Source organism: Cyrtonyx montezumae, unplaced genomic scaffold (assembly GCF_038088225.1).
Source record: "Cyrtonyx montezumae isolate F1298 unplaced genomic scaffold, pur_monq_1.0 scaffold_3, whole genome shotgun sequence".
NCBI lineage: Eukaryota > Metazoa > Chordata > Aves > Galliformes > Odontophoridae > Cyrtonyx > Cyrtonyx montezumae.
Window position 1 is genome coordinate 106056642 of NW_027072034.1, and position 27562 is coordinate 106084203.

A 27562-nucleotide genomic window follows, 5' to 3' on the forward strand; every position below is an offset into this window, starting at 1 on the left:
GGTTTCTACATACACACCAGGCATGTAGTATTTCTACATGTACACCAGGCCAGGGAACCCATGCGCACTCACTCTGTCTCAGCAGCCAGCACCACCAGGCACATAGACTGTGACCCACAGCCCCATTCAACTGTCACACTTGCCTCATCACACCAGTCCCCCCCAGCAGCTGGTTTGGGAATACATACTGTTTTCTGCCCCGCAGCATACATGAAAGAGTGTAAATGTGCAGAAACAGTGTTAAGGAAACATTTAATGAGAAAATGGAAGAAGGTAGGATGGGCTGCAGTGATCAGGCACAGGGCCTGGCTAGACAAGTGTACTAATAGTCTCACTTTTACACATGACCAGGCCCTTTCTTCCCTTTTCTACTCTTTTCTACTTATTCACATCTTAATCCTTCTTGCTCCCCTTCCTGTGCACAACCCCATGGGTTTGCAAAGCTCTGTGGTTTCTGCACTTTCCCAGTCCAGGACACCCTGGTTCACATGCTGAGTGTAGTACAGACATTTTATAGCCCGCTGAGTGGGAGGTTTGTGTCTTGTGGCTGCCTCTGAGCTTAGAAGTTCTCCATCAGATAACCCAGCTGAATGATAATAATAGAAAAGGTCCTTGACCATGTACCCTTAAAGGAGCAGACACTCTCCTTCTGCATGCCCTTACATTTTCCAGTGGAAATACTAAATACTGGTAGATTTGAGGAGCACTGGAAGGCAGCATATTTATTGTTTTGTTAGTCTGTGTCATGTGAGTAGCTATCTATAAGAAAATTCAAGGCCCGTTTTCTCTTGGTTTCTCAACAATTGACCTAGCTAGCTTAAATCAGTCACACGGAAGTGTAAGTCATCTTATCTCACTCTCAAACTTCTTCACTATCCTGCAAAATGTCTTTTATGCTTTAATTTTTTTCTGAGTTTTGGTAAAATATGCATTTTTTGTCTACATTGGAAAGGGTGGCTCTAATTTCCTAGGTTTTTTTTTTGTTTTTTTTTTTTTTTGTTCAGGCAGTTGGAAAGGAGTATAATAGTTTCAAAAGCTTTTGTCCATTTGATTTTTCTATGCTTCTGATACTGAAAAATAAAATTGAAGTCATTTGTCATTCACGTCTCCTTAGCACAGTGAAGACACTGAACATAACCCTGTTTAGTCATGTTTATGAAAAACAAAATTGTATTAATGTTAGTGTGCTTATTAATTCACAAATTAAAGTTTCTGTGATCTCTGGTTCTCTTGAATTTGCTGAGAAGGGTGATAGACAGCTACAGTTGGGCAAGATATGATAGAGTACCCCCTTAGATATATACTCTCAAAATCCACAAATAAACTTCTGTTGAAGACAGTTGTCAATTACTAGCATAGAACCACATTCATATTTTGGGTGCCTAGATGCTCATTTTTTTTCTGAAGAACGGTGCTCTTTCTTCCACTCATAGAACTACTTAACACTATATGACTCTGAGATATAGGAGTCTCTTCCACGTTCAGTTTGTGCATTAGTCATGAACATACTTGATGAGTGGGTTGTTTCGTACACTAAAGCAATGCCAGGTTCCATGCTGAATTTTTCTGCTATGTATGTTGTAGAAATACTTTCTGTTGGCCTTTTCCTTCTTTTTTCTGCAGCATGAGAGAGTGCAGTACGTGAACTATATCAGGGCACAGTAAATCATCTCAGAGACTCTGATGTTGTTAGTGAAAGAACAGAAATTAGACTTTGGGTTAAAATACTTACAGATCAACAAGAGGGGTTTTGAATAATTTCTTTTCATGTGTTTTAGGCTATTCTTAATGAGGATATGAAATCTAACTGCCCAGAGATTTTGTATGAAATTGAGGAAGAAACCTCTATTTTTCCCAAACTTCGACTTGACCCTGTAGATAGTAACTACATCTATCTGTCTTCTGCCAATAAGGTAAGCACAGCACTAAAAATAAATAAATAAATTCAAATAAACTGCTGCTGTAAGGGCTTCTGCCATTTGTAGATGAAGTATCAGATTGGGTCAGTCAGAGCCTGAACTGTAACACCCAAACTGCACTTACCAGCTCTATGCCTAAGATCGAGTTACGCTTTCTAAGTTTTGGTTGCACTTCTGCAGAGCTCAGAAGAGCTTCTGTTTCCATGGTGCTGCCCACTCTTGCTCTGATTCAGCGAGGCCCTTAATCCCTTGATTATTTTATGTCGTTCAGTTGAGAGTGTCAATTTTTATTTTATTTTTTTCTGGAGACTGACGTTACACAGAATCAAGCCTGAAGGTAGCACACTAAACTAGATTCTTTGGAGACAGTTCCTCTGAAGTAGTAATCCAGGTATTGGTAGGCTAGGGCTTGTTATTCAATTGGGGATTTTCTGATGTGCAGAAATCTCTTTAATTTGGGAGATAGCTTTGGATTTTTAGGCCTGCTGAAGTCAATAATATTGTCATCATCTTCAGGTTGGCCTAGATAAAAGAGCAAGCAGACAAATAAGCAAACATAAGAGCAACTCCACAATTAGAACTGATTAATGGATATACACAGCGAGGTTGAACGATCCTGTAAGCTTCTGCACGTGGGCACACACTTCAGAGCAATATCTCAAGCCAAGAGCAGCTCCCAGTAGCCTGCACAGTTGTTGCAGCACATCCTGCAGCAGTGCTGCTGAAAATTAACTCAGCAAATTCCATTGTTTCACCAATAGTTGGGAACATGGCAGGAAAAACATAAGGGCCATCTGAACAGGATGGGATTTTACCCCAGCACATGGCTACTTCATTTACAGTAAGATCACTTCTCCAGTAGTGAACATAAATGTTAGCCTGCCGTCTGAGGGAGTGGGTAAGTCGGTGGGACAACTCTTGACTGATATAAACCATATATCATCAGAAACTTTCAGAATTTCAGTCAAAAGTATACGTAAGTGTTCAAAGGAAAGGCTTCAGTTTTCTTTGGCACTGGCAAAAGGGCAACTTGTTAAAGAGGAACAACAGCTTTTAGGAGTACATGCTTCTCTAATCATCTCCTGTAGCTTCAATAAGACATCTACACTGTTGTTTTGTTTTTTATTTTTTTAAACTGGCTATTTGTCTAAGATGTTGGCTAGTTTCTGACTATATTATCTCACACACCTTCAGGTAAATTTAGTTTTACAGTGTGTAGTTGGAAAAAAGTAAATACCTGTATAAAAACCTGCTATGTGTCCTTGTTTCTATTCACAAAACATAGGAACTTACAGATTTGTAAACAAATGGTTTGAATCAGGAATATTTTTCTTATTAATATTATTAATTTACATTGTTATTAATAACATTATTGTATTTGTAAACAGCTTTCTCTTTTTCTTTTTCCTTTCCTTTTCTGAAAATGGCTGACTAGGATATTCAAGCTGAATGTACAAGTATAGATACATACGATATAGCCACAATTATCTATATTTGCTTATTGAAATAGCATTTGCTTGCATGCATGCTGAGTAGTTGCATGCGCTTGTTGCAGTGTGCACATGCAGTTTCCTGACATGTTGATGTAAACACAGAAGCATTTGGTTTTGCGCATGTATTTTTGAATGCACCTTCATCAGTCATTTAAAAATTTCAGTTCTAGTGAGAAGGAAAAATATGCTACTTAGCAGAGCATTGTTCATAAAATAAACCTCCTTTCTAATGTTGCCTATAACTCACTATGCTAATCAGACTTTCCTGCATTACTCTGTCCATGCTGGCCTTTGAGTAGTAGAACCAAATTGTCATTGTCAGAGGAGTTTCACCATCTGATGGCAAAATGCAGCGTGTGTAAAATAGGCCACCTATTTCTATCCAAAGGTCTTCTGGCAGAGGGGAGTCCATAAGGAAACTTCTCTGAAGGGATCGTGCTTGACTGATGTCAGAATTTTTATGGTAACCCTCAATTTCCTTGTTTCTGGAGGCGATTTTAATTTGGTCTATTATTGCATTCTTTGGTTTTAGGTGAGAAGAATACCAGTTGCAAATTGTGGTAGATATGTTTCCGAGCAAGAATGCTTTTCTGCAAAGGATCCCTACTGTGGGTGGTGTTCTTTGAATCAAAGGTATTTTCTGGTATTTTAGCCTTGCATATAAAAGCAATGCATTATTACTCAGTGTACATTTTCACAGGCTTGGGGGTATTCAACATCAAGATTGTATCTACTGAATTTTTATGAAATCAATCATCGCCATAAATGTGAGGCACTATTGTTATGTGAAAAGGAACTCTGCACCTTTTAAAGTGTGTGTTAGCCCTCAGATTTTTGAGATGTACTCATAAAATGTATGCTAAGCTAAAAAGAAGAAATAATCTGGTTTTAGAGCACATTTTCACTTTAAGAATTGATTGAGAGGTAAAACTATGTACTTGTCCTTGAAGGATTTTAACAGGGAGCTTCTTTCGTAGGAGAACAGGGAAAGAGTGCTCAGTTGCCTTCAGTATTCGTGGTGCTTTGGAAGCACTGCCTTTCATTTAGGCTGGAGGAGTATTAGTTTCTAAACACTTAATCCTTGCATTTGAGTTGATTAGATTCGGTTTCTTTGAATCAAGTTTGAAAGCTACTGCATGTCTTTGGCCTGGATTTAAGGAACTCCTGGGTCTTTGAGCTTAGTCTTGACAGCTGCAAGAAATCATATCATGTAAACCCACCCTGATCAAGCTCAATCTTAAATTTTCATAACCCTTTTCCACACCCTGCTTTGGCTGTGTGACCCTCCAAGAGTTTCATTTTTCTTCTGCTTAAAATCTCTCAGCTCGTTTTTATCACACATGTATTTGTGGTCAGGTTATATTTGCCTGTTCAGTTGCCCACATTGCTTTTGCTTCAGTAGGTTTTCTTTGTCCCTCACATTTATCTTCTCACTGTTCTGTTGAAAACAGTTCCCTTCTTCACTTCCATTTTGCTGTACAGAAACAGCCAGCGTCAGTAAGCTCCTTTCATATAAGACACTACTTTTTTTTAACTGTTGAAGTTTACCCTTTGTGCAGTTTTTATGCATCCTTTCCAAGTAAGGATGGACAAAGCTATCAAACAATTCCGCACAAGATTTCAACTGTACGTTTCTTAGTGGCCTTCCCAGTCTGTCCAGGAAGTACCTTACTTAGTGTGTCCTGGGATCACAAATGTCTTTCTCATGACTGCATCACACTGATGGGCCACATTCATCCATGATCAGATAAAGCCCTCAGGCCCTTCTCTTTCTCTGTTTTCTTTCCAGCTGATGAGTTTCCAGTCTATAGCACATATGGGTTGTGAGATTTTTATTGCTGTAGGTACATGTTCTTGTACTTCATGCTTTGAAACGTCATCTCATTTCAAAGTTATCCAAGTTTTTCTGTGCGATGGTCTCACCCTACTCTGCACGGTACTGTTCCTGACATCATCAGATGCTATCAGCATATAACTTTATTTTATACCAGTTAATCACTGGTTAAAGCATTAAAGAAAACTGATTATGGAGATTCATTTGTTTTACCATGTTACCATGGTTTTGTTTCTGCTTCTTTGTATTTCTAAAGGTAGTTAGAAGAGAGTAGGTGTTTATTCTGTAGAGTTTGGGGTTTTTCGTCTAAAATCTCTTTCTCTTTTGCTACCTTATTAGAGACTGTATAAATTACTGTGTTAAGCTTTTCAGGCTTTTAGTTATCTGATACAGATAACAGTTATCAGTCAGTAAATCCCCTCCTTATCAGGGAAATAACCATAGGTTTCCACCTAGTTAAAACAGAAATAATTTGTAATTTGGACAAAATATAGATTACTATAATATGATTCCTCTTCAACGCCTACATATTTTCTTCATTGTTAGTACTCAGCATCATTACATGCCTGTTTCTTTTGGAGAGAGCTCTGATTTCATCATTAGGAAAAAAAGAGGAAGACATGTTTTTAGCAGGTATTTTTATCAATGTCCATGCTTTTCCACTAAAGCAATATATTCCATAATAATTTTTTAAAGATAATGTGAATTCAAATCCCATATTTTGATGAAAATACACACATCTTATTATAAGTGAAAACAGAAAGGAACAAAACTCTATTTCTACTCTGTCTTCCATAGGGACAAATATCTATATATTCCCCTTTTCCCTTATAATAATTCAAAACAATGAGTCATAGAACAGTGTGATTTCTCCTACTGTTTATGAATTTTCTAGATGAACTGGATTTATCTAAAGTATGTTACAATTATTCCAGTAGAAGGCACTGATGTTTTACATGGTTTTTCTATACATAAATAACCCAATATATCTATGTGTGCCTGAAATTTGATCGTGAAGTTTATGGGGTATTGAAAGCAGAATGTGCCCCTGTGTCTCCCATGGAAGTCTTTAAGAATCCTTCTCCCTAAATTTGCTCTCTTCTCCCAGTTGATTAATTAACCTCACCCTTTGCTTTGTATCTTGTCTTGCTACTATGTCTAATGCTATGTTTTATAGGGTCGGGTCTAGTCCACCTTTCCAGGAAAACTCGAGTCCAGAATCTGTCAGCTACCTTTACTGCATTCACATTTTTACTTTCCTACTAGTTGTCTGAATTTGTATGTTACTTTTCAGAACCATATTTACATTCATTATAGTATGCTTGCAAACAGTATAAATTGTCTGAAAATAGGGATATAACAAAATAGTAATTTCCTCAAGTGAGTGGAATTCATGTTACTCTTGGCTTCTACAAGGCAATTGTGAGAGTTTACATTGAGAGACATCAGATCCTCTACTTGCCTGTGTGGCTGTTTGCTATGTAATGACCATTCTCCATTGTTTGAATGTTAAAGATCATCTTTTAGAGCATAAAAAGACAAACTTTCCCTGACATGAAGACAAGTACAGCCTTTGGTAATAGGTGATAGTACGTTTTTGACATGAAGCTTCTAAGTTCTTTATTAGATGAGGGAAACTGGCTCACTGCTTATGTTGCTTTGGCAGTCTAAGAATATAAATATCTTTGTCCTGGGACAGTTTTGAATATTCAGCTGTACCGTTTTCTTAATATTTTAGTATTTATGTCACTGAAATGCATGTCTTTATTTAGTGCGAAGTATGACAAGCATGTTGCCTTGTATGTTCAAGAGTGTAATCCTCAGCCTATTAGAAACTATTGGATGTCTCTCCCATTCCTCATTGCCATTTAGACTTATTTAACTACATATAGATGAGCATCTGGTTTTTGGGCATCTGTTGATGACAGATCCCATCCATCCTTTGTGGCTCTAAAACAGCGCTGATGGACCTTTGCAATCTCAGTAAGGTGAAGAAATATCTAAATGAGACTGAAATTTGTCCTAGTTAAGTCAGTTTGAAGCATGTAAGATGTACTCTCAATTTCTGACAGTGTAGTTATGATCTGAATGTATTCAGATGCAAAGCTCCGCAAGCTTCTTATGTAGCAGTTTCCTCAGTTAGACCACAAAGGAAGTGACCTTGTGTTTAAGTGCATTCCCGTTGCCAACGTCTTGATTTAAAGAGAAGATGGCTTTATGGCTTGTATGGTTTGTGGGGTTATTTTGGGCATTTTGGAAAGTGATGGATGTTTTTCTTTGAAGTCTTTCATGTGTTCTCCTTCTGGAGAGCAAACACATTGGACATGAAGTATGTTTATGCAGTGAGCTCCTAGTGGAAGTACTATATCAAGGTCCATGTGTTTCAAGAATGTCCACATTTCTAATTTTTAGCAAAGGAATAGTTCCTAAGGCACATGTCATTGTCACAATTGAAGCTAAATATCCTTCCACCTTTTGTAGAAAAGTGTTATTATTAAAACATTAATATTAAATACTGCATCTGTTTATGAATGTTCACTTGTAATATTGAGATACATTCATTTAGCAATAACTTTACTTGCTTGCTTTAGAAAATTGCTTCAAGTTAATCTATGAATTGTTTGTTAGCTGCTCACACCAGGCAGTATTTTAAGGATTCATCTCTTAGACTCAGTGGTCATCCATCTAATTTGTATGTCGGTGTCCTCCATTCCTTATTGCACTTTTTCATTCGTGTAATATTTATAGTATTTACATATCCCAGTGTTTCCTCACTCTTCCTTAATTTGTGCTGTTGTATAGTTTCTTTGTTCTACAATTTGGCATCTGTAACATTTTCATTTGCTTTTTACCATCCTACTTCTGAAATTAATTTTGTTATTGAAGATAGAGATATCTTTTTTGAATTGCCTTTTCAAAAAAAGGTGTTTATAACCAAAAGCAAAGACTACCATTCAAAGCAGTGGACAGCAGAGGTGACTGGAAAGAAGGATCAATTAATCTCAGCTTTACATTCGAAGTGTAGCTCCACATCTGAGCTTCACCCCCATCTCCTTTTGTTTACATTGGAGAGAAAGAGCAGCTTTCATAATGTGGCTCATTTCATTTTTGCATTAATGTATAAAATAGGTTAGGATAACCTGACCCTGGAAGAGTGTATTTGTCTCCGTTGAGTGTAGAGGGAAAAGGGGGAGGTCAGATTCAGAGCTGTACAATGAAGCAGTCAGAAGTCGGGGTAATGAAGTCTGTCCCTGTCTACCAAGTCTGTTGTTACTTGCCAAGCATCTAACATTTGCTTGAGTCCCACTGACTTAATTAGGTCCCTTGAGCATATATCAATGCATTGTAATTTATTTTGATAAGCAAAAGATTTTACTGATTGTTTCCCTGAAGCTTTTTTGCAGTTATAACCATATTCCCTGTAAAAAATCAATAGTGTTCATGTAAAAAATCAATAGCATACTAAATAAGTTGAAGTACAGTGTCTGAAATCAAAGCCACCATAAGGAAGCTAGTATAATCTTATGTATAATTTTAGGTGCACATTAAAAGAAAATTGTACACGTTCAAACAGCACAAAGGGTTGGTATAACATTTCAAATGCACCTGATAAAGATCTGAAAATCCTGCTAAGATTTCCTGCCAGAAATCAGGTATGTACACCCAGTTTTATGCGTTTGTTTATTGTGACTAAAAGTTTGTCATGTTGTTACCTATTGCAGCTTCCCTTCTTATGTCATGATGTTCCGCATATTAATCCCTCTTATCTCAACAATTGACAAATGTATTGGAAAGCTCTGTAAGTTGAATATGTAGATCAGACAGATGTTCTCTTCCTCTCCTGTAAAATGTATCTTGAAGCTATACTTCACGATGTTTACTCAAAGATTTTCTGTACTGATAAAGACAACTTTTCAATTATATCACTGTATTAGCTATTTTATTATTTCCAGTGGCTGTGTATTGAGTCCATTATGTAAGTTCTGAGCTTTGTTACAAGTTATAAAACATTCACTGGAACACATATGCTAGCACAAATGTCTCTTTAAGTGCTTGATATTAGTATTTACTCAGTATCTGTTCTCAGCAAACATAGCATTGAGTATTTGATTATCAAGTATTGTGACTGGCCACTTAATCTGCATGCTATTGTTTCTGGTTTCCTGATTGAATGCATTAATGTGCTCATATTTGTAAAGCACTCTCAGCCAGAAACAAAGAATAATTAATTACAAGACAAATTCTGTTTGATAATTAAAGTGAATTTTGGATATGGATGCAAATGTAGCTTCTCTGCGAGGATTTGTAATTCTTGATCAAAAATTCTGAAGGAACTATAACAGCAGATAATACTGCTATAGCAAAATTCTTATTTTAAAATCCCAAATAGTCTAGATTGCTCCCCTCACATACATTAGAGATGCATTTAATTTGTGTAAGTAAGCCATGCTGTTCCTTTCAGGACTCTTTGTATTGTTTCTCCACTTGGGAGTGGTCTTCTCCTTTGAGAAGCTGCCTAATGAGTTGTCTGCTGCTGCCACTGAAGATTATGTTTCTACATTTCATGGTTTGAAGTTTTCAGTAAAGGCAAGGGGGCAATTTAACAAGTATTACAATAAATCTATTGAATGCTTATGTTTTTACTGTTTTATAGATTTCCGTGTCTGCAAGTATAAGCAAAACTTTTACTTCCTGTTTAATAAAAATTGTAAAACCTATTGAAGTAATTTATGAAAATGTAGTGCTGAAAAACTCATCCTGTGTCTGCAATCTCACTACTCCAGTGACAATGGATAATGGTATGTCTTAATATTATATTTATTTAATACTTATTCACTGTCATTTATTACTGAGGAGAACTGTGCATAAATACAGATCCTAGAATAGTACGTAATACTTAATATTAAATGTCATTAAAAATTATTCCTGTTTTTTCAAGTGATTTTGAGTGTGCTTACAGTACTCTTGATCATTAATGATTTGTTATTATGGACTCCTCTCTAGAAGTAATAAAACACATTAATCTGTTACTAGAAGCAGCTTCTTCAAATCAGCCTATAGCAGTGCAGTGTCTCAGCTTTGGAGGTTGTATTTTCTCTTTTTCAGGAGCAGTTTCACTGACATGTCTGTCTGTGTTCAACTGGATTTTGGTTTTTTTTTTATCTTTCTAAATTATTGGTTGAATCCATTTGCACTAGTTCTTGTGCTACATCATTCACATGTTGTTCTCAAAATTAGAGACCTGAACTATTTGTACAGGATACGTGGATTGTGTGATCTTTTGGGGCATTTTGTGGGTAACTTCTGTCCTTGAGAAACTGGTTGCTCATGGTTTGGACAGATGTACAGCTCTGCAGATGAAGAACTGGCTGATGGCTGGGCTCAGAGTCGCAGTGAGCAGAGTTCAGTTCCATGGGCAGCCAGTCACTGGTGGCATTCCCCAGGGCTCAGTCTCAGGGCCAGTTTTGTGTAACAATTTTATCAAGATGGGTGAGGGGGTTGCACACTCCCTCAGTAAGTTTGCAGGCAAAACCAAGTCAGGTGGCACTTCTGATGTGATTTAAAACAGGAAAGACTCTGCACAGGGATCTGTATAAGCCAAATCGATGGGGTATGTCTGGCCATGTGGCATTCAACCAGGCTCATCGCTGGGTGCTGCATGTGGCTCATAACAATTCCATGCAGTGGTATGAGTTGGAAAGGTGCCCAGCAGAAAAGGGCCTGGAGGTGTCAGTTCACAGCCATCTGAATGTGAGCCAGCAAGTGTGGCCAGGTGGCCAAGAAGACCAATGGCATCCTGGCCTGCATCAGAAATAGCGTGGCCAGCAGGACTGGGGAGGTGATTGTGACCTTGTTCACAGTACTGATGAAACTGCATCTTGAATACTATGTTCAGGCTTGGGCCCCTTGCTACAAGAATATTGAGTTGTTGGAGTATGTGCAGAGAAGAGCAGCTTTGCTGCTGAAGGGACTAGACTAGACAGACTTATGAGGAGTGGGTGAGGTAAATGGGGCTGTTTAGTCTGGAGAATTTAAGGGGTCACCTCCTCACTGTCTACAACCACCTGGTTGCTGTGAGGAGGATCTTGGTCTCTTTTCTCAGGTAACAAGTGATAGGACACAAAGAAATGGTCACATATTGTGCCTGAGAAGGATCAGATGGGACATTAGGAAGAATTTCTTCATGGGGAAGGTTGTTAGGCACTGGAACAGGCTGCCCAGGGAGATGATGTTATCCCATCTCTGGAGGTATTTAAGAGATGTACAATGTGGTGCTAAGGGACATGGTTTAGAGATGGGACTCAATAGGCCAGGTTGATGGCTGGACTAGATTATCTTGAAAATATTTTCCAACCTTAATGATGCTATGATTCTATGTGAGACTTAGAATGAGGTAGTAAATTACTAAATGTATGGATTTCTTATGTGTTCTCTTGGTTTTAGCCCCAGAGTTCAGGTGATAATCCTTCACAGTAGAGTCTCATTGGACTAACAGCAACCCCCTTGTATTGCTTTGGGAGTCTATGTAGAAGCACAGAGCTTTTTTAATACAGGTTGTTTTTGCATCTTTCTTGTGTTGCCAATGTTGGAAACAAAATAGAGGCGGGTCCCCTGCAATTTTGATATTTCAGGAGCTCATCCAAAGCCTTGTCATGGTGAAAGTTCAATTACTGACATAACTTTAAAATCAGACTCTTTGCGTTCCTGTTAGTAAGCTATTTGAGCACACCAACAGTCCCAAGGGTTGTTTCTAACAAGCTGCCAGGTGGCCTTTGCAGTAAGCACCCAAGTGCCCTGCTGGCATGTGGAGCTAGGAGATAGTACTTATTTAGCTATTTAAATATAGCCAAAGCTGGTTTTCATCTGAGCAAGCCAGCCTGTGATAAAGGCAAAGCTTTTTCTACCTTTGCAAGGTGGATATACTTTAAATCTGTGTAGCTTTCCTGTGTTAAAAAGCTATCTGCTTCTTAGCCTAGGAAAGCTAGAAAGGTCTGCACACGTGGGTTTCATTTGATCTCAGACAGTCATTCATTTTGCAGACGTACACATCTGCAGGCACGCAGATGAAAGAGACCATGGCTTAAGTGGTATATATCTAACTCTGTTTTTCGATGTGGTATTCTGCTCATGGGAGAAGATCTTCTTTCATTCCACAGCTGCCAGCGAATTGCCGGTATAGTAATTACTAGCTGAAATAATAGCAAATTGACTCATGCAATCATAAAAGATTTAAATAGGATGAAAATTGCTAGTGCATAGATTACAAAAGAAGACTCTGAACCCAAGTGAGACAGAAGGAGATAGAAGTACAGTATGTTGGGGTCTCCTGCATTAGAACAGTCTGTTCTGTTGTGCTGGAAAGCTTGAATTCAGGGTCTGGCTGTGCCACGGCTATACTGTATCTTCTTCAGGAGATGATTTTACATCCTTACTTTGTGGTGACATTTCCTTATCTATATCTTGTCAATAACGTTACTTGACTACATCATGCATAGATGGAATCTAGTTCAATTGATGAATATGTGTGTAGCGTTTGAAACACTCAGCAGAAGGACAAAATCTATGTATTCTTATTGGACAAAAATGTGAAGAATACGTGTGTGAGGGATAGTGTGTACCATGTAGAGAACAGCTGAATGCATGTAAGCCTTCAGGTCTATTATTTTTTAACAAGTATTTGTTGTAATATTCCGCATTTGTCTAATAGTCACATTTTTCCAGATTGTATGGTCCTTGAAGCATCGCTGTCCTCGAACTCTTGGAATATCACAGAAACGTTTCAGTTGGAAAAGTAAGAACCTGATTCCTACTGCAGTTCTTTGGGGTGTTTATGTGTTTGCTCTTTTTTTGTTATTTATTAAGGAAATGCATTTCAATAAAGATAGCTGAATCCTTTTTCTTGGCCCAATTCCTCCTTCACCTCTTTTTTGATTGCCTTTAGAAAGCTACTTCTGATGACTCTTTTATTTAACTGGACCCTGGCAGCTGTAGGAGAGGCATTACAATGACTGAATGACAAGTGTCTGAAGGGATAATAAAGAATGCCATAATGACATTAAAATCCTTTTTGTTCTTGTGTAAAAAGTGGGCCCCTGCTGTTCAGGAGAAGACCTAGGTCAGAGAAATCAAGAGAATCTGTGAAAGTCACCTTATGAAGCTGTTCTTTAACTGAGCAGGATGTGATTCAAATGTGATACAGAATCACAGAGTTGTAAGGGTTGGAAGGGACCTCTAGAGATCATTGAGTGCAATCCCCCTGCCAAAGCGGGCTTCCTAGACCAGATTGCACAGGTAGGCATCCAGGTGGGTCTTGAATGTGGATGACATGAATAAAATGAATACATTTTAACCAGGAAAAAAAGCATCTAATCTGCTAACAGTAATAATAAATACCTGTTGTTCTGTACATGTTTTGGGTTTTTTTTGTTTGTTTTTTTTTTTTTCAGAGCCAAACTCATTGTTGAAAGCATCCAATAGAAATCATTTGTGCTCAGTACATGGCCAAAACCTTTATGATAAGTGGTTGTTAAAATCTAGATTTGGCTAACATATACTCTAGGTAGCTACAGTATTAACTTTCAGACCACCTCTCTCCTTTATGGGGAGGCTAATTGATAGACACCTGGGATGAAACTGAACTCCTGTTTTTTGGGAAGTAGCACATTGCTGCCTGATCCCTGGAGCAACATAGGGAAGGAACTGTTTTCCTCTAAGTCAGAGTGTTTCTCAGCATGAATGAATCTAACAGCATGCTGCTGTTGACCATTCTCTATGCTGATTAATTCATCAGCTATGAGCTGATCTCCAACAGGCCTTTTTTTGGTAAGAGGAGGCAAGAACAAACTAGCAATACTTGCTAATGCTTATGCAGAGTCAAAGAAGAAGTTAGGGAAGTTTGCCCTTTTCAGGATAGAATGTACTAACTGGCCACTTACATACCAGAGAAGATCAAAGCAAAATAAAATATAAAGTGCTCTTTCTGCTTCTTGCTTTTGAGAAATGTATGACTTTCAGCAGCTTAGCACAGATTCTATTTCATACTAAATTTGTCCTCAGAATAAGCAGAACAGAACAGTAGGCTTGGAGGGTAGACTCAGGTTATGTTTTACGTATTTCATTACATGCTTGCCAGGTTTTTCTCTTGGATTTGTCCTTTTTTTTCTGTCACTTGAAATTTCACAGTCATGACTGAATCTAGATTGAGTCCTTGGATCTTACAAAAACTCTTGTTCTGTGTATTAACAGCTGTTCACGGTGCATACACGACGGTGAGTGTGCCAGCTGTAATTGGATGCGTGTCTCTCCTGCCACTGCCTGCCAGGTGAAGTTTGTTGAGGAGAGCTGGAATCCCTTGTGATACCTCTTTGTTATATTCTTTACATCTGAGCAGTAATCTGTCTTTTTCTTGTCTTGACATGGAGAAATGCTGATTTTTTTCAGGATATTTGCAGTGCCCGGAATGCTTCCAAGGATATCACCACAGCGCAGAAATCAGAGGTTAGTTAGCATTTTGAGATCAGCATTGTTGAAGTACTGTGGGCTGGGGGAGGAATTTTTGTAAAATGAGAGGCCTTTGCAGAGGAATTCAGTTATGGATGAAGATCATAGAAAGGTAATGCATATCCTGAATTAAAACTGTTTTTCTTAGTGCTTGGTTGATGTTCAAAGGTACCAGCAAAGTTTTGGGTTTCAGATCCAGGCACTGAGGCAGTAAGCTTTGCAGAAGCCTATCTCTAGATACAGTATTTGCAATATTATCTTAAATGTCATGTTTGGTGTGTTTGTGCACTCCACAAAAGCATATGGTGCTTAAAAACATGCAGGTATTAGGAGAGGAACGAGTAGTGAAGAAAAATCTGACTGATGAGTAAGTACATAGACATTTGCTGCCTACACATTTTGGTTTCTGCTTTTCTGAGAATGATAGCATGGTTGCTATAAATAGGCACTGTGTTCTTACCTCTGAATGTTTCATTAGAACTGCCCAAACTTTTACCTGTGAAGACAGGAATTACTTCTTAAATCCATTCAGCTGAAGCATCTTAGACAAGATCAAAAAATCCGTCTTATTTTCCACAGTGAAGAGTGGGATTGCAATACTTGTGCTTCTGAACATTAATATTCTGGATTTGGTGTGCATGCAAAGCATTATTGCTGATGAAAGAACAGAGGAAATCCTCCTTTGCTCTGCTTCGAAGTGCATTAATTTGTCATTGGTAAATAGGTGAAATTCTCTGGGAGATGGCTTTCTTCCACATGCCTTATCTGGAAAAGACAGTGATGGACAAGGCTGTCAAAGCACTAGAGGCAGCCCCAAGACAGATGTTTATTTAGACACGATTGATCCTTTCAGGGGGCTTGAAATTGCATTTGAAATCCTGTTTTCCTTTGACTACTGGGGCTTTAAGAAGAACATATTGGAGGGTCAAGAAAGAGGATTTGTGTCTTCCCCCAACCTCAGCAGAGCATTTATAATAATACACTTCGTTTTGGTGATGGGAGCTCCAGCCCTTCTCCTGATTCCAGCTGCTGGTTTCCATGCCTGCACCCTCCTCCCCTTGCACCACAACAACAGCGGGAGTGATTGTGCACGTGCATTTGATGGGGGAACTGATTTGGCTGGAAATCAATGTTTTCTTTCAGCAGATTGTTTTTCAGCTGGGTCAGCTGCATGATCCAGGTCTCCGTGTGGCCTCAGAGTTCTGTGCCAGCACTGGGGAAGGAGTGCAGAGAGAGGCATGAGCTCCCCGGGGAGTCAGAGACTGATTAAACCAGGCCATCACCAAGCATCTCATTGTGACCTGCAGTCGCACTAACCACTAACCGCATCTCTGAGGATGTGACTGTCACTGTTTACACAGCCCCAGGGAAGCGCTATGCTGTCCAGGCCGGGGCTAGGTCTTGAAGCTCAGAGCTGTATTGGAGCTGACAGGGCGGTGCTGATTTACATCACCTGAGGTCCTGCTGCGCCCTTTCTGTGTGCCTCTCTTTCGTCACCATGGCATCAGCGTGCCTCACAACTTCTGGTTTTTATAAACGACTTTCTGCCTCTGCTGTTTCCTTCCCTCTCACTTGCAGGGGCCTCCTCTGGCCAAGCAAGGGCTGTGTGTGCAGGAACCAAAGGTCAACGGTTCCCTTGCTCTGGGGAAGCAAGGACTGCCGAGCTAGCTGGCCTGAGAGAGAGAAAGCCTTGGCTTTCATACTTTCAGCTTCTCTGCTGCTGAGGAAAGTGTTGCTGATTGCCGAGGCAGGTCAGGAGACTGGCTGTCCAGTGGTGGAGGCAAGCTGGCCCCAGAGCTGCCCCTATCTGCCTGGCACCATGCAGCACTGTAGGGTGCAGTCAGGAGGCCTGTGTCACAGCATGTGGTGAAGGCTCAGCTGGGGCTGAAGCTTCCCCTCACCCTCATTTCCACTTAGCTTAAAAAAAGAGAAGGCAAGCAAAGCATTCTGTACAAAAGCCACACCGTCTTTCTTGCTTTGCTCAGCCGCCTGCTGGCTTTGTGCTGCAGTTTGAAGAGGCCTCATTTCCTGCCTGCACCTCTGGGCACTCTGTGTTTCTGTCTGGTGCTCGCTGTCTTAGCGTGTAGCTTTGGGGGTCTCCTTGTGCTTCTGTGATGCTGTATGATCCTACTGGTTGCCTGTGGGAGCCCAAAGCAGTTTTGGCCTCCTTTATGTAGTGTTTGGCTGGTGACTGTGTGTGAGGCATGGGGGCATAAGCAGAGGGACAGGAAAGGATGTAGCTGCAGTAAGGCACTGCTGTTTCGAGGGCTTCAGGCTCTCAGATTTCTGCCTCATTCATCTTCCTCACTTACCAAGGGTTAATCTGATCCCCAGGTCACAGTGGGAGTGAACTTTCCCCTTCAGCAGTTTGTCAGGCATTTCCTTTGCCCTCCTCCATTATTCCTACCAGAAGTCACCTTGGAGCAAAGGAAATTCATTAACAAATTCCTTGCTTTCACAAGCCCTTTGGCCCTGGCCTTTGCCCTCCATTACTCTTTCCTGAGGCACAAGCTGTGGCTTTTAGTCAGCTGTGACAGGTCTTATGTTTGCTCTGCATTGCTTAGGCGCTCAATGGTAGTGTGTGGGGAAAATGCACTTTCTGAAGCAGGCAGCAGCTGCATTTGCAAAGGATTCGAGATGGGACCCACATCATCCCCTCAGGAAATGAGCCCAAAGTCTTGATGGTGATCTGGGTACATGAAAAGATCAGTGAGGAGAAAACTGTTGTGGCAACAATGTCCCTAGCTTTCCTGAGGTATAGCACTAGCTCTCTTCTCAGTAAGAGGCTGAACATACCCAAAGATATGTCCACAGACAGACTTAGCAGAAATCAAGATAATCTCAGAACTCTAAAAACTGAATTGAAACTGATTGTACAGGCACTCTAAAACCATGACAGAAATCATTCGCCTGAGAAGGTTTCAAACACTTTTGTGGTTTCACATGTGTATTTTCCTGTTTTTTTGAATGTTTACAGTTTTCTTTTGAAGTCTGAAAGATGCACAGAGAGGGACCCGATTATCAAAATAGGGAAGCATCAAAACTGAATAAACATGAGATGCTGTCAATCACATCAAGTAAATATGCTAGGAAAAAATCTCTCTTTCTTGGTGGCGTTAGTGAGTTAGAGTAAGTAAATGTAAAGATCCACAAAGAAGAACAAGTAGAAAAACTTGGTTTAAAAACTAAGCACAGTTATGTAAGTCTGACAGCATCAGTGCAAACTAGGGTTATTCTTAAATGTGTGGATTTAAATTTGTGAGCTTCTTTGCATCAGAATGGAATACCAAAAGATTTCTGCAGTTGTCCTTCAGGTAGGAAACCTTGTTCTGGGCTGTTCTTGACTTTCCATTTTGGGATTTGACTCTACTTTCCTTTTTTGGGTCATGAGAGGTACCTTCATTTGTTTCTCTGATCTCCCACAGTGACAACACCATGTTTTTTGTCTCATGTTGTTTTGTAGTTCTTCAAGAGCCACACAAAATGTATCATTCCTAACTGGGTTTTTATGATACATACCTTCCAGCATGTCAGACTGTGATTCCTTTTGGCAGATTTCTTGTGAGATAAATTGAATTATAAATTATGTAGGTAAAAATAGTTGGCTTGTGAAGAAGTTATGATTGACAGTACTTCCCAGGATCAAGCTTAACAAGATCTGAAATTAATAAGAAAAATGTATCTCAGTTCCATCAAACCCATATTTCTGAGCGGTGGTTGTTTTTGCTGCTGTCTAACTGCCTAGCCTTTTTATAAACAGATTTTGTTTTGCTTTGTTTTCTAATAGCATATCAACATTCATTCCATCGAGCCTTTGTGGATTTCTACATTGGGCAAAAGTGAAATAACAGTCAAAGGAGAAAACTTTACACATGCATCAGGCATAAAACTGATACTGACAGGAAGCAGTGGCTGTAAACAAGAAATGTGAGTTAGCACAGCTCTGAAAAGTACTGCTGTTTATTTTGCATAGTGTAAATTGTGTGTTTGTACCCCAAACCCAATTTTTTTCTAGCAATACTGTTGTGTGAACAGTTGTCCTGGACCTTTCCTCAGCAAAGGGGAATGGTCTGCACTCCTTTAGTTCATCTTCTGCATAATATTCCCAAAGAATGGAAATGAGTGTGGTGCTTGGATACAGTACAAGGTGTAGGGTGGGCAGGTGGACGTTCTTCTCAACATTAGTTAGGTCATGCCTATCCAAGTGGCCCCCACAGGAAACCAAAAACCTCACCTTTTGTTTGGCTCTCTTCTGCTTCAGATTATTCCCCACATATTCTAGGATTTGGCTTTTGAAGGCACAGACAATACACCAGGGAAGGGAATTTCTCATGCAACAACTTGTGCTTTTGCCTATTGATGATTGCACAGTGTAAAACCCTAGGTAATTAGGCTATCTTATTCTCAATCAGTCATTTTCAGGAGCAGCTGCAATGGCTGTCTGTGATTACCAAGCCCTTTTTATATAGCTTGCACTTGAGCAAGTATTCATATGGTACTGTTCAATTTTTACTTCAACCATGAATTTCTCGAGGACTATGAAAAACAAAACAGGAGAGAAAGAAGAAGAGGGGAGAGAGAAGAAAGAGAAGGGAGACAAGCATGGGGAGGGTGGAGAGAAAGGGGAAAAGAAGAGAAGGAGAGAAGAGAAAGAGGGAGGAAAAAGAGGAAGAGACAATGGAGAGGAAGAAAGAAAGGAGAGAAAGGGAGGGAAGAGCAAAAGACAAAGAACGAAAGGGGGAAAGAGTGAAAATGGAGAGTAATCTGAAGATTTCATTCTTGACTAGCTTTTTGAACCATTTTGGTTGAACAGAAAAGTATGAAATAACAGCAAAATCGCACATTACACTACTTAGCCTTATTTCAAGGCCTTGAGACCAGTATCCATACCATACTGTACAATTATTATGACACATAACGATTTCATTCAAAAGAAGCCCTACTTTGTCTTTTCTGCTCCCTGCTCTCCCTCTCCATCTCCATCTGGCAGCTCAAAGATTCCATCCTTTCCTCTCTTCATCTTTTGCGTTAGGTTATAGGCTTCGTGTAGTAACACCAAATGAGTGACATAATGGCATCTGTGATCCAGCATCTGTGACTGTTTTTTTTTCTCCTCCAGCATTAAAGTTAGAAATGTGATAAATGATACACAAATGACATTTGCTCTCCCACCAACACGTAAAGAGGCCAAAAGTGTATGTATACAGGCTGACGGGAGAAAATGTTCACCACCAGTTACCCTGCATTATGTTTCACTGCCAGCATGTTTTGGAATCACACCAAATACCTCCTGGATCAGGTAAAATGTGTCTTTCTATACTTTTTATGTATTTATTAAGATGTCATTTCACTGAGCTAGTATGGGTGAGCGTTCTTCCTTGGCCAGACTGCAGCTAATAGGAATGTGGATGACTGCAGTAATCTGTTGTGGAGGATGAATTTCTGCCAGTGAACTTATTTAACATTTAACATACAGGGAGGGTCACAATAGCTGCAAGAGTGATTCTGTGATATGTGGGATTCCATAAACCCCTTACTGCCTGCCTCAGGTCTCCATAGCGGAAGCTAAAAGTCATCTCTTGTGCTGAAGCTAAGTCCAAAATTTGCTAGCACATGTAAATTCAAACTTCAGTTAACTTTCTTTCAAACTCTGATGAATTTCTTGGTGCTCATACACACTTTGAAACAATATAAATATCAATGAATTGAAAGGGAAAATTCTCAGCACTGAAGTGGTAGGTGCAGTTGTGATTTACTGGATCCTTTAAAACCAAAAAACCTCCCATCAAGTCTCTGCTGTGTTCTGCAGGAAGCTCTCAGCTCTGGTGTCAGACTTGCAGGGTGGTTTGAGACGTTCTCAGACACAGCTTTCCACCTGTCCGTCTGCCTTTGCAGCAGAATAGCAGAAGGGATTTTACCCTCTTTTATGTTCTCAAGCTGACATCTTGGCATCAAGCACTGCCAAGTGTGGGTTTGAGGTAGTGCATTGGGCTGGCAGCTGCAGCAGCTGAGCAGCTATAGGACTCGTGCCCTTGCCTCCAGGTGAGCCGCAGCACAGACAGCTGGAAATTAATAATACTTTAAACCACTCCAACTGTGTTCAGCAGAGATGATGAGCCAGCCCTTGTACACAAGCACCATTGTGTGTGCTGAGACAGATGGTCTGAACATTGACGAGCATGTTCCCTGCGAGGTGCCTGGCACCACTGGTTTGTCCTGAGGACGGCAGGAATTAAGCACAGGCAGAGCTGCTTTAGGATAGAGAAATACCGTGATGTTCTTTCCTCATGACAGAATATTAACTTGCAGTCTGGTTCTTAGGCTGTGTGAAATGAAAACACAAGAAAAGCTTTTTGAAGAAGTGTATGTGTTCTTATGCTTTCAAATCACTGGGTTTTGCGCAAAAGCATTTATCATAACATTATGAAGAAAGCATGGCATGACACTATGTAGCTCAAATTATCTTGTCCTGCATTTTGACTTTATTTTATAGGCTGCTACCCAAGGAAAATGCATGAGTAATTCATTCACAGCTAAAGCTTAATAGAGAGTTTATCTGTAGGGATAATTTTAACCTTGCCCTCCCCCACCTTTTTTTCTTTTTTAACAGTGGTGGTCGCAAAATAACTACAACTGGTAGAAATTTGAATGTGGTGGACAAAGTGATTATTTCAGATGACCAGAGATCAAACCTCACCGTAAGTCTTAATCCCCTTTACAATACCAAATGGAGGTCTCTTAAGGGATTAAGTTTTGTTCCTAAGGTTTTAGGAGGATCTCAGCATTTTTCAAATGCTCACACTCACTTAACATCAGTCATTCTCCTAAAATAAACATGACCACTTGTAGGATTATGGTTGCATATATCCTCAGTGCAGGAACATGGATAAATATAAGCTACTCTCCTGCATGATTCCTTGTGACATTTCCTGTGCTTCAAAGACTTATTCCCAAAGAGTCCTTTCTTGAGCGCCCCTCAAGCTCTAGATGTGGTTCTATTGAAGGAGGGGGTCTTGTATGGCACCCACGTGGTGCCAGTGCCTCAGCAAACAGGAGATAAGATAATGTTGACATGAAAGCCTTCTTCCAGGGCTGTGAGGAGGTGTGCAGAATTTGTAGCACAGGGACCAAAAAACAGCAGCACCGCCCTGCAGAGTCGCCCATGGGATGTCTGTAACAAACTCCACTTTTAACAGGTTCAGGAGTGGGGAAAGGCAGTGCCCAAGGATGCTGGAGAGCTTGTTCTGCTTGTCTCATAGGACCTGCATTGAGGGGAAGGAAGGAAGGAGAATTCATCATCACTGTTCCCATCTCACTGCAGGAAATAACTGCCGTCTCAGCGTTCAGTCAGCCTTAAAGCAGCATGCAGAGAGTGTGGTAAATGTGCTTAAAGGTAGACACAGGCTCAACACAGAAACTGTCTCAGGTGCTCTGCATGCAGCCGTGATCGTAGAGAACACGTTTACCACTTATCCGTGTGAAGTCAGGAAAGCTTTAAAATTATTTTGATTGCCTCTGTTTGTAATTGTACACACTGTTGAGTACTTAATGACTGTTGCAGCTTTGCTATTGCTTTTCTAGATCTCTGAGTGTCCTCAAAATAAATCTGAGTATCATTACCTATCGCCAAGTTTGAGCCATGCAGCAGAGGGTAAAGTTGTTGATATGATATTCAAAGTGGAAACTACCTTCATACCATGTGTCAAATTGCACTATCACCCTGACCCAGTGTTCATTAACTATCAGCTGCACACTGAGCTGGATCCTGATCTGGAATTAAAAATATATGTAAGTTTGAAAGTAATAAACTGTAAGTACTTATTTAAAATAGCCACTGATGTTTCTGTTATATCTTACCATATTTAGTGACTGCATATTATCTTCAATTTTTTCCCTGTAGAAAGAAAATGACAACTTGAATATTTCTAAAACTGAGGTAGAAGTTTATCTGTTGTATATGAATGGTTCACAGACTGTGAAGATATGCTTCAGTGTCCAAAATATTACTGAAAAGCCAGACCGTAGCACCATACTGTGCAAATTCAAAAGGGAAGGAACAGAAAAGATTGACTATTCTACAGTGAAAGTTTTTGTAAGTCGAATTTCCCTTTATGCAATTTAACATCGGTTGTTTATACGGATGTAGTAAAATGTAGCATTAGTATTCTAGTAATGAATATTTCTTTAGAGGGAGAAATTGGATGCATTTTCTGCTCTCTTGGTACTTGGTTGTCTGGTTATATTCCTTACATCTGAGCTTGCCTCCCCAGCATAGGTATCACTAGCAGTACTGAGTTCTTTTCCAGCTTGGTTGCTGTCATAGTGTCAGAAGTAGGCTTTGCAGCCTAAACTGAGCTTCCTCCTTCTGAGCTCCAGGAGAGTTGTAGCTTGTAACACCTCTGGCTGCAGCACAGAAATTAATAATGAAGCATCACTGGGACCAGGAGTGCCAGGATTTGTAAGCAGTCTGCTGCTGCAGTGCGTCCAAGAGGAAAGGATTCTGTCCTCCTGTTCACTTTTCCCCTTCAAAACAAGTTACGTATCTTGATCAAGTGCATAGGGACCACTAAGACTCAAGTCTTAGCATTTCTGGATGAAAAAGGGGGTAAAAGTCAATATGCACTGAGGAGACCAAAATACTATGAACATATGGCACAAAGCCAGGCCCAAATATAAGAACATTAGCATGGATGTCAAGGCTAAGTTGCATCTTAAGATATTTGCTCCGTGAGTAAGATGAAGATACAGTTGTTTTTTTAAATGCAGTTATCATCATTGGTATAAGGGAGAAAAATGATACCAGACTCTTTGCAGTGTATGGTGGTGTAAAACTGGTATGAAGCAGAAATAACTGTATTGATTTCAAGGCATATGGCATATAGTAAAGATTAATGAAGCTATTCTCAATTTCATGTCACTGTTAACTGGTCTCCCATCTGTGGATTCTGCCAACCAAGCCACTTACAGCATGGAAAAGTCTTTCTGAGATGGCCGTTGGATTTAAATACTAACACTGCCTTGCAATATCACATGCCCATCCTGCAAGCTTCATAGGAATAACTGTCACCGAAAGGTCACCCCCTCGCTAGGGAAAATCAAATACAAATATAATAGTTAATAATAGTTAATAATATAACATTTTACTTCTGGTGCTTTTTTTTTTTTCAACAACAAAAAAAATGTGAAAGCAGGATATCATCTTGTGTTTTTTTCAATCGTAAATAAATAACTGTATAAAAAGTAGAGCCTCTGTGAAGATAATCTAGGTGCTAAAGATAAGATAGTTATGGCTTACGAATAAATTTCTCTCTTGCCTCAGTTTTCAGTAAGAAAAAGGGTGTCAAGTATGGCCTCAAAAGACAGGATCATCAGTCTGCAAAGAAGAAAATGCCATTCTAGTGACAGAAACAAGATTCAGACAGGTCAGAGGGCTCAAGGTGGGAAGAGTGGGCTCATTCCCATCACAGCACAGAGAAAGAACTGGCACATGATATTATAGACTTGGTAGGAAAGATTAATGATAACAAAAACAGTAGTCAGGGGAGGTACTGTATGACTGGAGAACACCAAATGTACAACCAGTATTTAAAAAGCAAATAGAACTCAGCAGATGTAGGCTTGCTGATTTAATCCTATCTCTGTGTAAAGCCTTACACTGTGTTTTGAATGAGGAGCTCTCAGAAGACCAAGAGATAAATGGAAAATGGGATAATTGGCAACGTCTTTTAAATAAAAGTAGATTATACTATATATCTTTTTATTGGTAAAATGAGTGACTTTCTCAACAACAAACAACAGTAGTTTGCATGTACCTGGAAGTCATTCAGTAAACTACTTAACATGGTCATTTTGAAGATGCTAGGAATTATAACAGCTGAATGCTGTGTATTGAGAGCTGACTCTGGGCAGTGTTGATTTTTATATAGGTACCATTTAATATCACTAGGGACTTGAGCACATAAATGAGGTATGCACTAATAACATTTGCTGATGCCATAAAGTTTGGAGGCATTACCAATCTGGAGGAAAATTTCACAATACCATGTAGGAAGAATGAAATGAATGTGGGAACATATTCAAGTCAGATGATTTCAGGTGTACCATATTTAATCTGATTCATAAGCAAAATAAACAGAAGAGAAGGAAAGAAATGGAGCCACAGACTAGGAAGGTTGTGATGAAGATTAAAGGTATTCTAAGTGTGACCTGAAAATTAAAGGAACGTTTTGCCTCAGTTTTTAGTAAGCAGGGATGAGTAACAGGAATTTCTGCTTTAGGAGCACTTTGATTGGACAAGAGGAGAAAGGCAGATATATTAGTTACCAATGCATTCCAGCCTTGGAAAAGGCAAATGAGCTCCTAGGAAGGCTCAGACTAAAAGTTATTTGTGTAATAACTTGAAAACATTTAAACAAAAAAGGAAAAAAATTGTTGGAGGAAATAGACCTGCTTTTTCTTCTGTTCTTTTCAGCCCCCAGAGTATGAAGGCTGTATCCTTCCAGCCCTGTTGGTTTTCCTTGCGTGCTTATATCCGTGTAGCTGCAGTGTGACTATCCAGTTGGCAGTTTCCAGCTGCACTGGCTGCTCACCTCCTGTGACAAGCCAGCAATTCAATCACCAGATCTCTGCCTTCCCTGCTGCAACCCAAAATAATTTAAACCCAACTCTCCCTTTCAATTATCTGAGGCTCATTTCTATCCCCAGCACTTGGTGGTACTCTTTTTCTGTATCAAAGTGTATTTTTACTCCTAGTCTGTTTACAGTCTTAGCTACCCTTTATTTATGTGTCTTCACAGTCCTCTTGGAGGTCCTTCTTTGCAAAATTTCTTCTGCCATAATCAACAGTGGTCAGTGCCTGAGTTCTTTGGTGTATTCCTAAGAACTAATGTTTGTCCTGCCTTTGGCAAGCCCACTGGCTGTGGGCAACGTACATGTTTTGTATGCTGTATTTGTTCTGAAGCTGACCTTCAGGAGCACCCAGCAGTCCTGTGTGAAGAGGCTGAAACATCTGCAAAGAAAAGGGGAAGAGGACAATGGGCCAGGGCCTCTATTGCAATTACTTCCCTCATTATCAGCTTGAGTTTTACCTTGCTTTTCTGCTCAACAGATTAACGCTGTATGTGCAGAGAAATGTTTTAACTATTGCCTTCCTTGCTTTGAAATGCCAGAATGTTTAGTAGTGACGCAGAAGCTCATGAGGCGCTCAGACAGCTGAAGGCCCACCTTGTATTTCATTCAGATGAGGGCTCATATTTGCATGGTGAAAAATTTGGTGCCTCATTAACGAGTTCCAAATCTCTCTCTAGGCGCTGCTCTGTTAACAGGCTTAAACATCAACTTCAGTGGAAGTTGTTTATTTTGCTTTGTGTATTTTTTTCCCAAATTGCTGCACTCTTCCACGTTACCCACAGAACCAGGGTACATAACGTGCTTCAAATGATTTGTTAATATATATGAAATCTCGCTGTTCAAGAAGCGTTTAGATGAGGTGCTAAAGGATTTAATTTAGTAGTTGGGTAGAGATAGTGATAGGAGGATGGTTGGACTAGATGATCTTATAGGTCCTTTCCAACCTTATGAACTTATGAACTTATGAACTTATGAAATGCCATTTTAAGTATTGCTGAAACACTTGCTCTCTATTAACGCAGCCATTGCTTTTCTTCAGGTCAAATTAGGAAATTTTGAGCTCGAAGTCAAACCAACATCATCATACATTTATTTATACGTCCTAATTTTGCTACCTATTGTAGTGGGTGTCATAATAGGTAAGTACTATCATATGTTTTCAGTTTTTTACTTGCTGCAGGATATGCAACACATGAACACTTACGAAGAAACACTTAAGAAGAAGCTCAAGCAAACAAAAGAAGAGCCAAACTTATTACTATAAACTGAAATTTATCAAAAATATACAAATATATGCACAAGACAAACTTTGTTGTGTAAGACACTCGCAGTCTGGTGTTTTTCCACGGTTCCCAGTAAGCGCAGACAAAGTTAAATCTGGGCTGGTAGCGCAGTCCCATCTCACTAGACAACAGCATGTTATAAGGCAGTAGTTATGGCCATTCTGCTGGGATTATTTACTAGCATGTAGTGAGGCAAGCCTCAGGGTCTGTTTTTGTGTTAGGCAAAATACTGATTTCTTTCCAGCAGTCAGAGCTGGGCTTCTCTTCTCTCCCTGGGGGTGGATGTGCCCCATGCAACTGTTTATCCCCAGGCATTCATTGTGGTGCTTCTGCTCAGTCTCTTCTGGATAATGAGTGAATTTGCAAGTCATTATAAAAATGAGGAAGAACCATCATTTCATAATCGTCCCCTTCTCTTTTTGTCACTCCTCTTTTCTAATGTCTTGACTCGGTTTTGTGTTTGATAAGTTTTGGTTTATTGTAATAGGATTGGTGTTATATTCTTCTTTTGTTTGGTTGGATTCCTTTTTAAAAAGTGCATTACCTTTACAAGAACCATATTCTAGTGCCTTTTCTCTGTCAAAATAAGCTTTGGAGAAGTTAGCAGCCTGACACTGCCTTTTCAAAACTGCTTTTCCTGTTTAATCAGTGCTACTTTAAGTAGGCTGTTAGCAGTAGAAGTGGTTGTTACATGCTGTACCTCACTGTGCAGGTTGTATGTAGCAGAGTGTGCTGTACATTCAAATAAGGTTGGGTTTAGAATTGTAAGATATCATTACAGGGAATGTCTTTTATTAAATAAGGTCTTAGATCCAGATAACTGAGGCTCATGATTGCTACCATACTCATGATTGTAGAAGCATGAATCCATTTGAGGATTGCACTTGTATATTAAACTTAATA

The 27562-nt window shown here is 39.7% G+C and overlaps 1 protein-coding gene across 1 annotated transcript in view; it reads left to right on the forward strand.

The window, feature by feature from the left end:
- PLXNC1 (plexin C1) overlaps positions 1-27562 on the forward strand; it is a 64015-nt gene that overhangs the window by 10946 nt on the left and 25507 nt on the right. Inside the window, exons 3-15 of the mRNA XM_065742678.1 lie at positions 1779-1913; positions 3945-4045; positions 8785-8899; positions 9901-10045; positions 12969-13038; positions 14493-14568; positions 14688-14744; positions 18535-18674; positions 19867-20046; positions 21358-21445; positions 22329-22535; positions 22648-22839; positions 26416-26515. Coding sequence (XP_065598750.1) covers positions 1779-1913; positions 3945-4045; positions 8785-8899; positions 9901-10045; positions 12969-13038; positions 14493-14568; positions 14688-14744; positions 18535-18674; positions 19867-20046; positions 21358-21445; positions 22329-22535; positions 22648-22839; positions 26416-26515 — 1606 coding nt within the window. The remainder of the gene's footprint in view (positions 1-1778; positions 1914-3944; positions 4046-8784; positions 8900-9900; positions 10046-12968; positions 13039-14492; positions 14569-14687; positions 14745-18534; positions 18675-19866; positions 20047-21357; positions 21446-22328; positions 22536-22647; positions 22840-26415; positions 26516-27562) is intronic.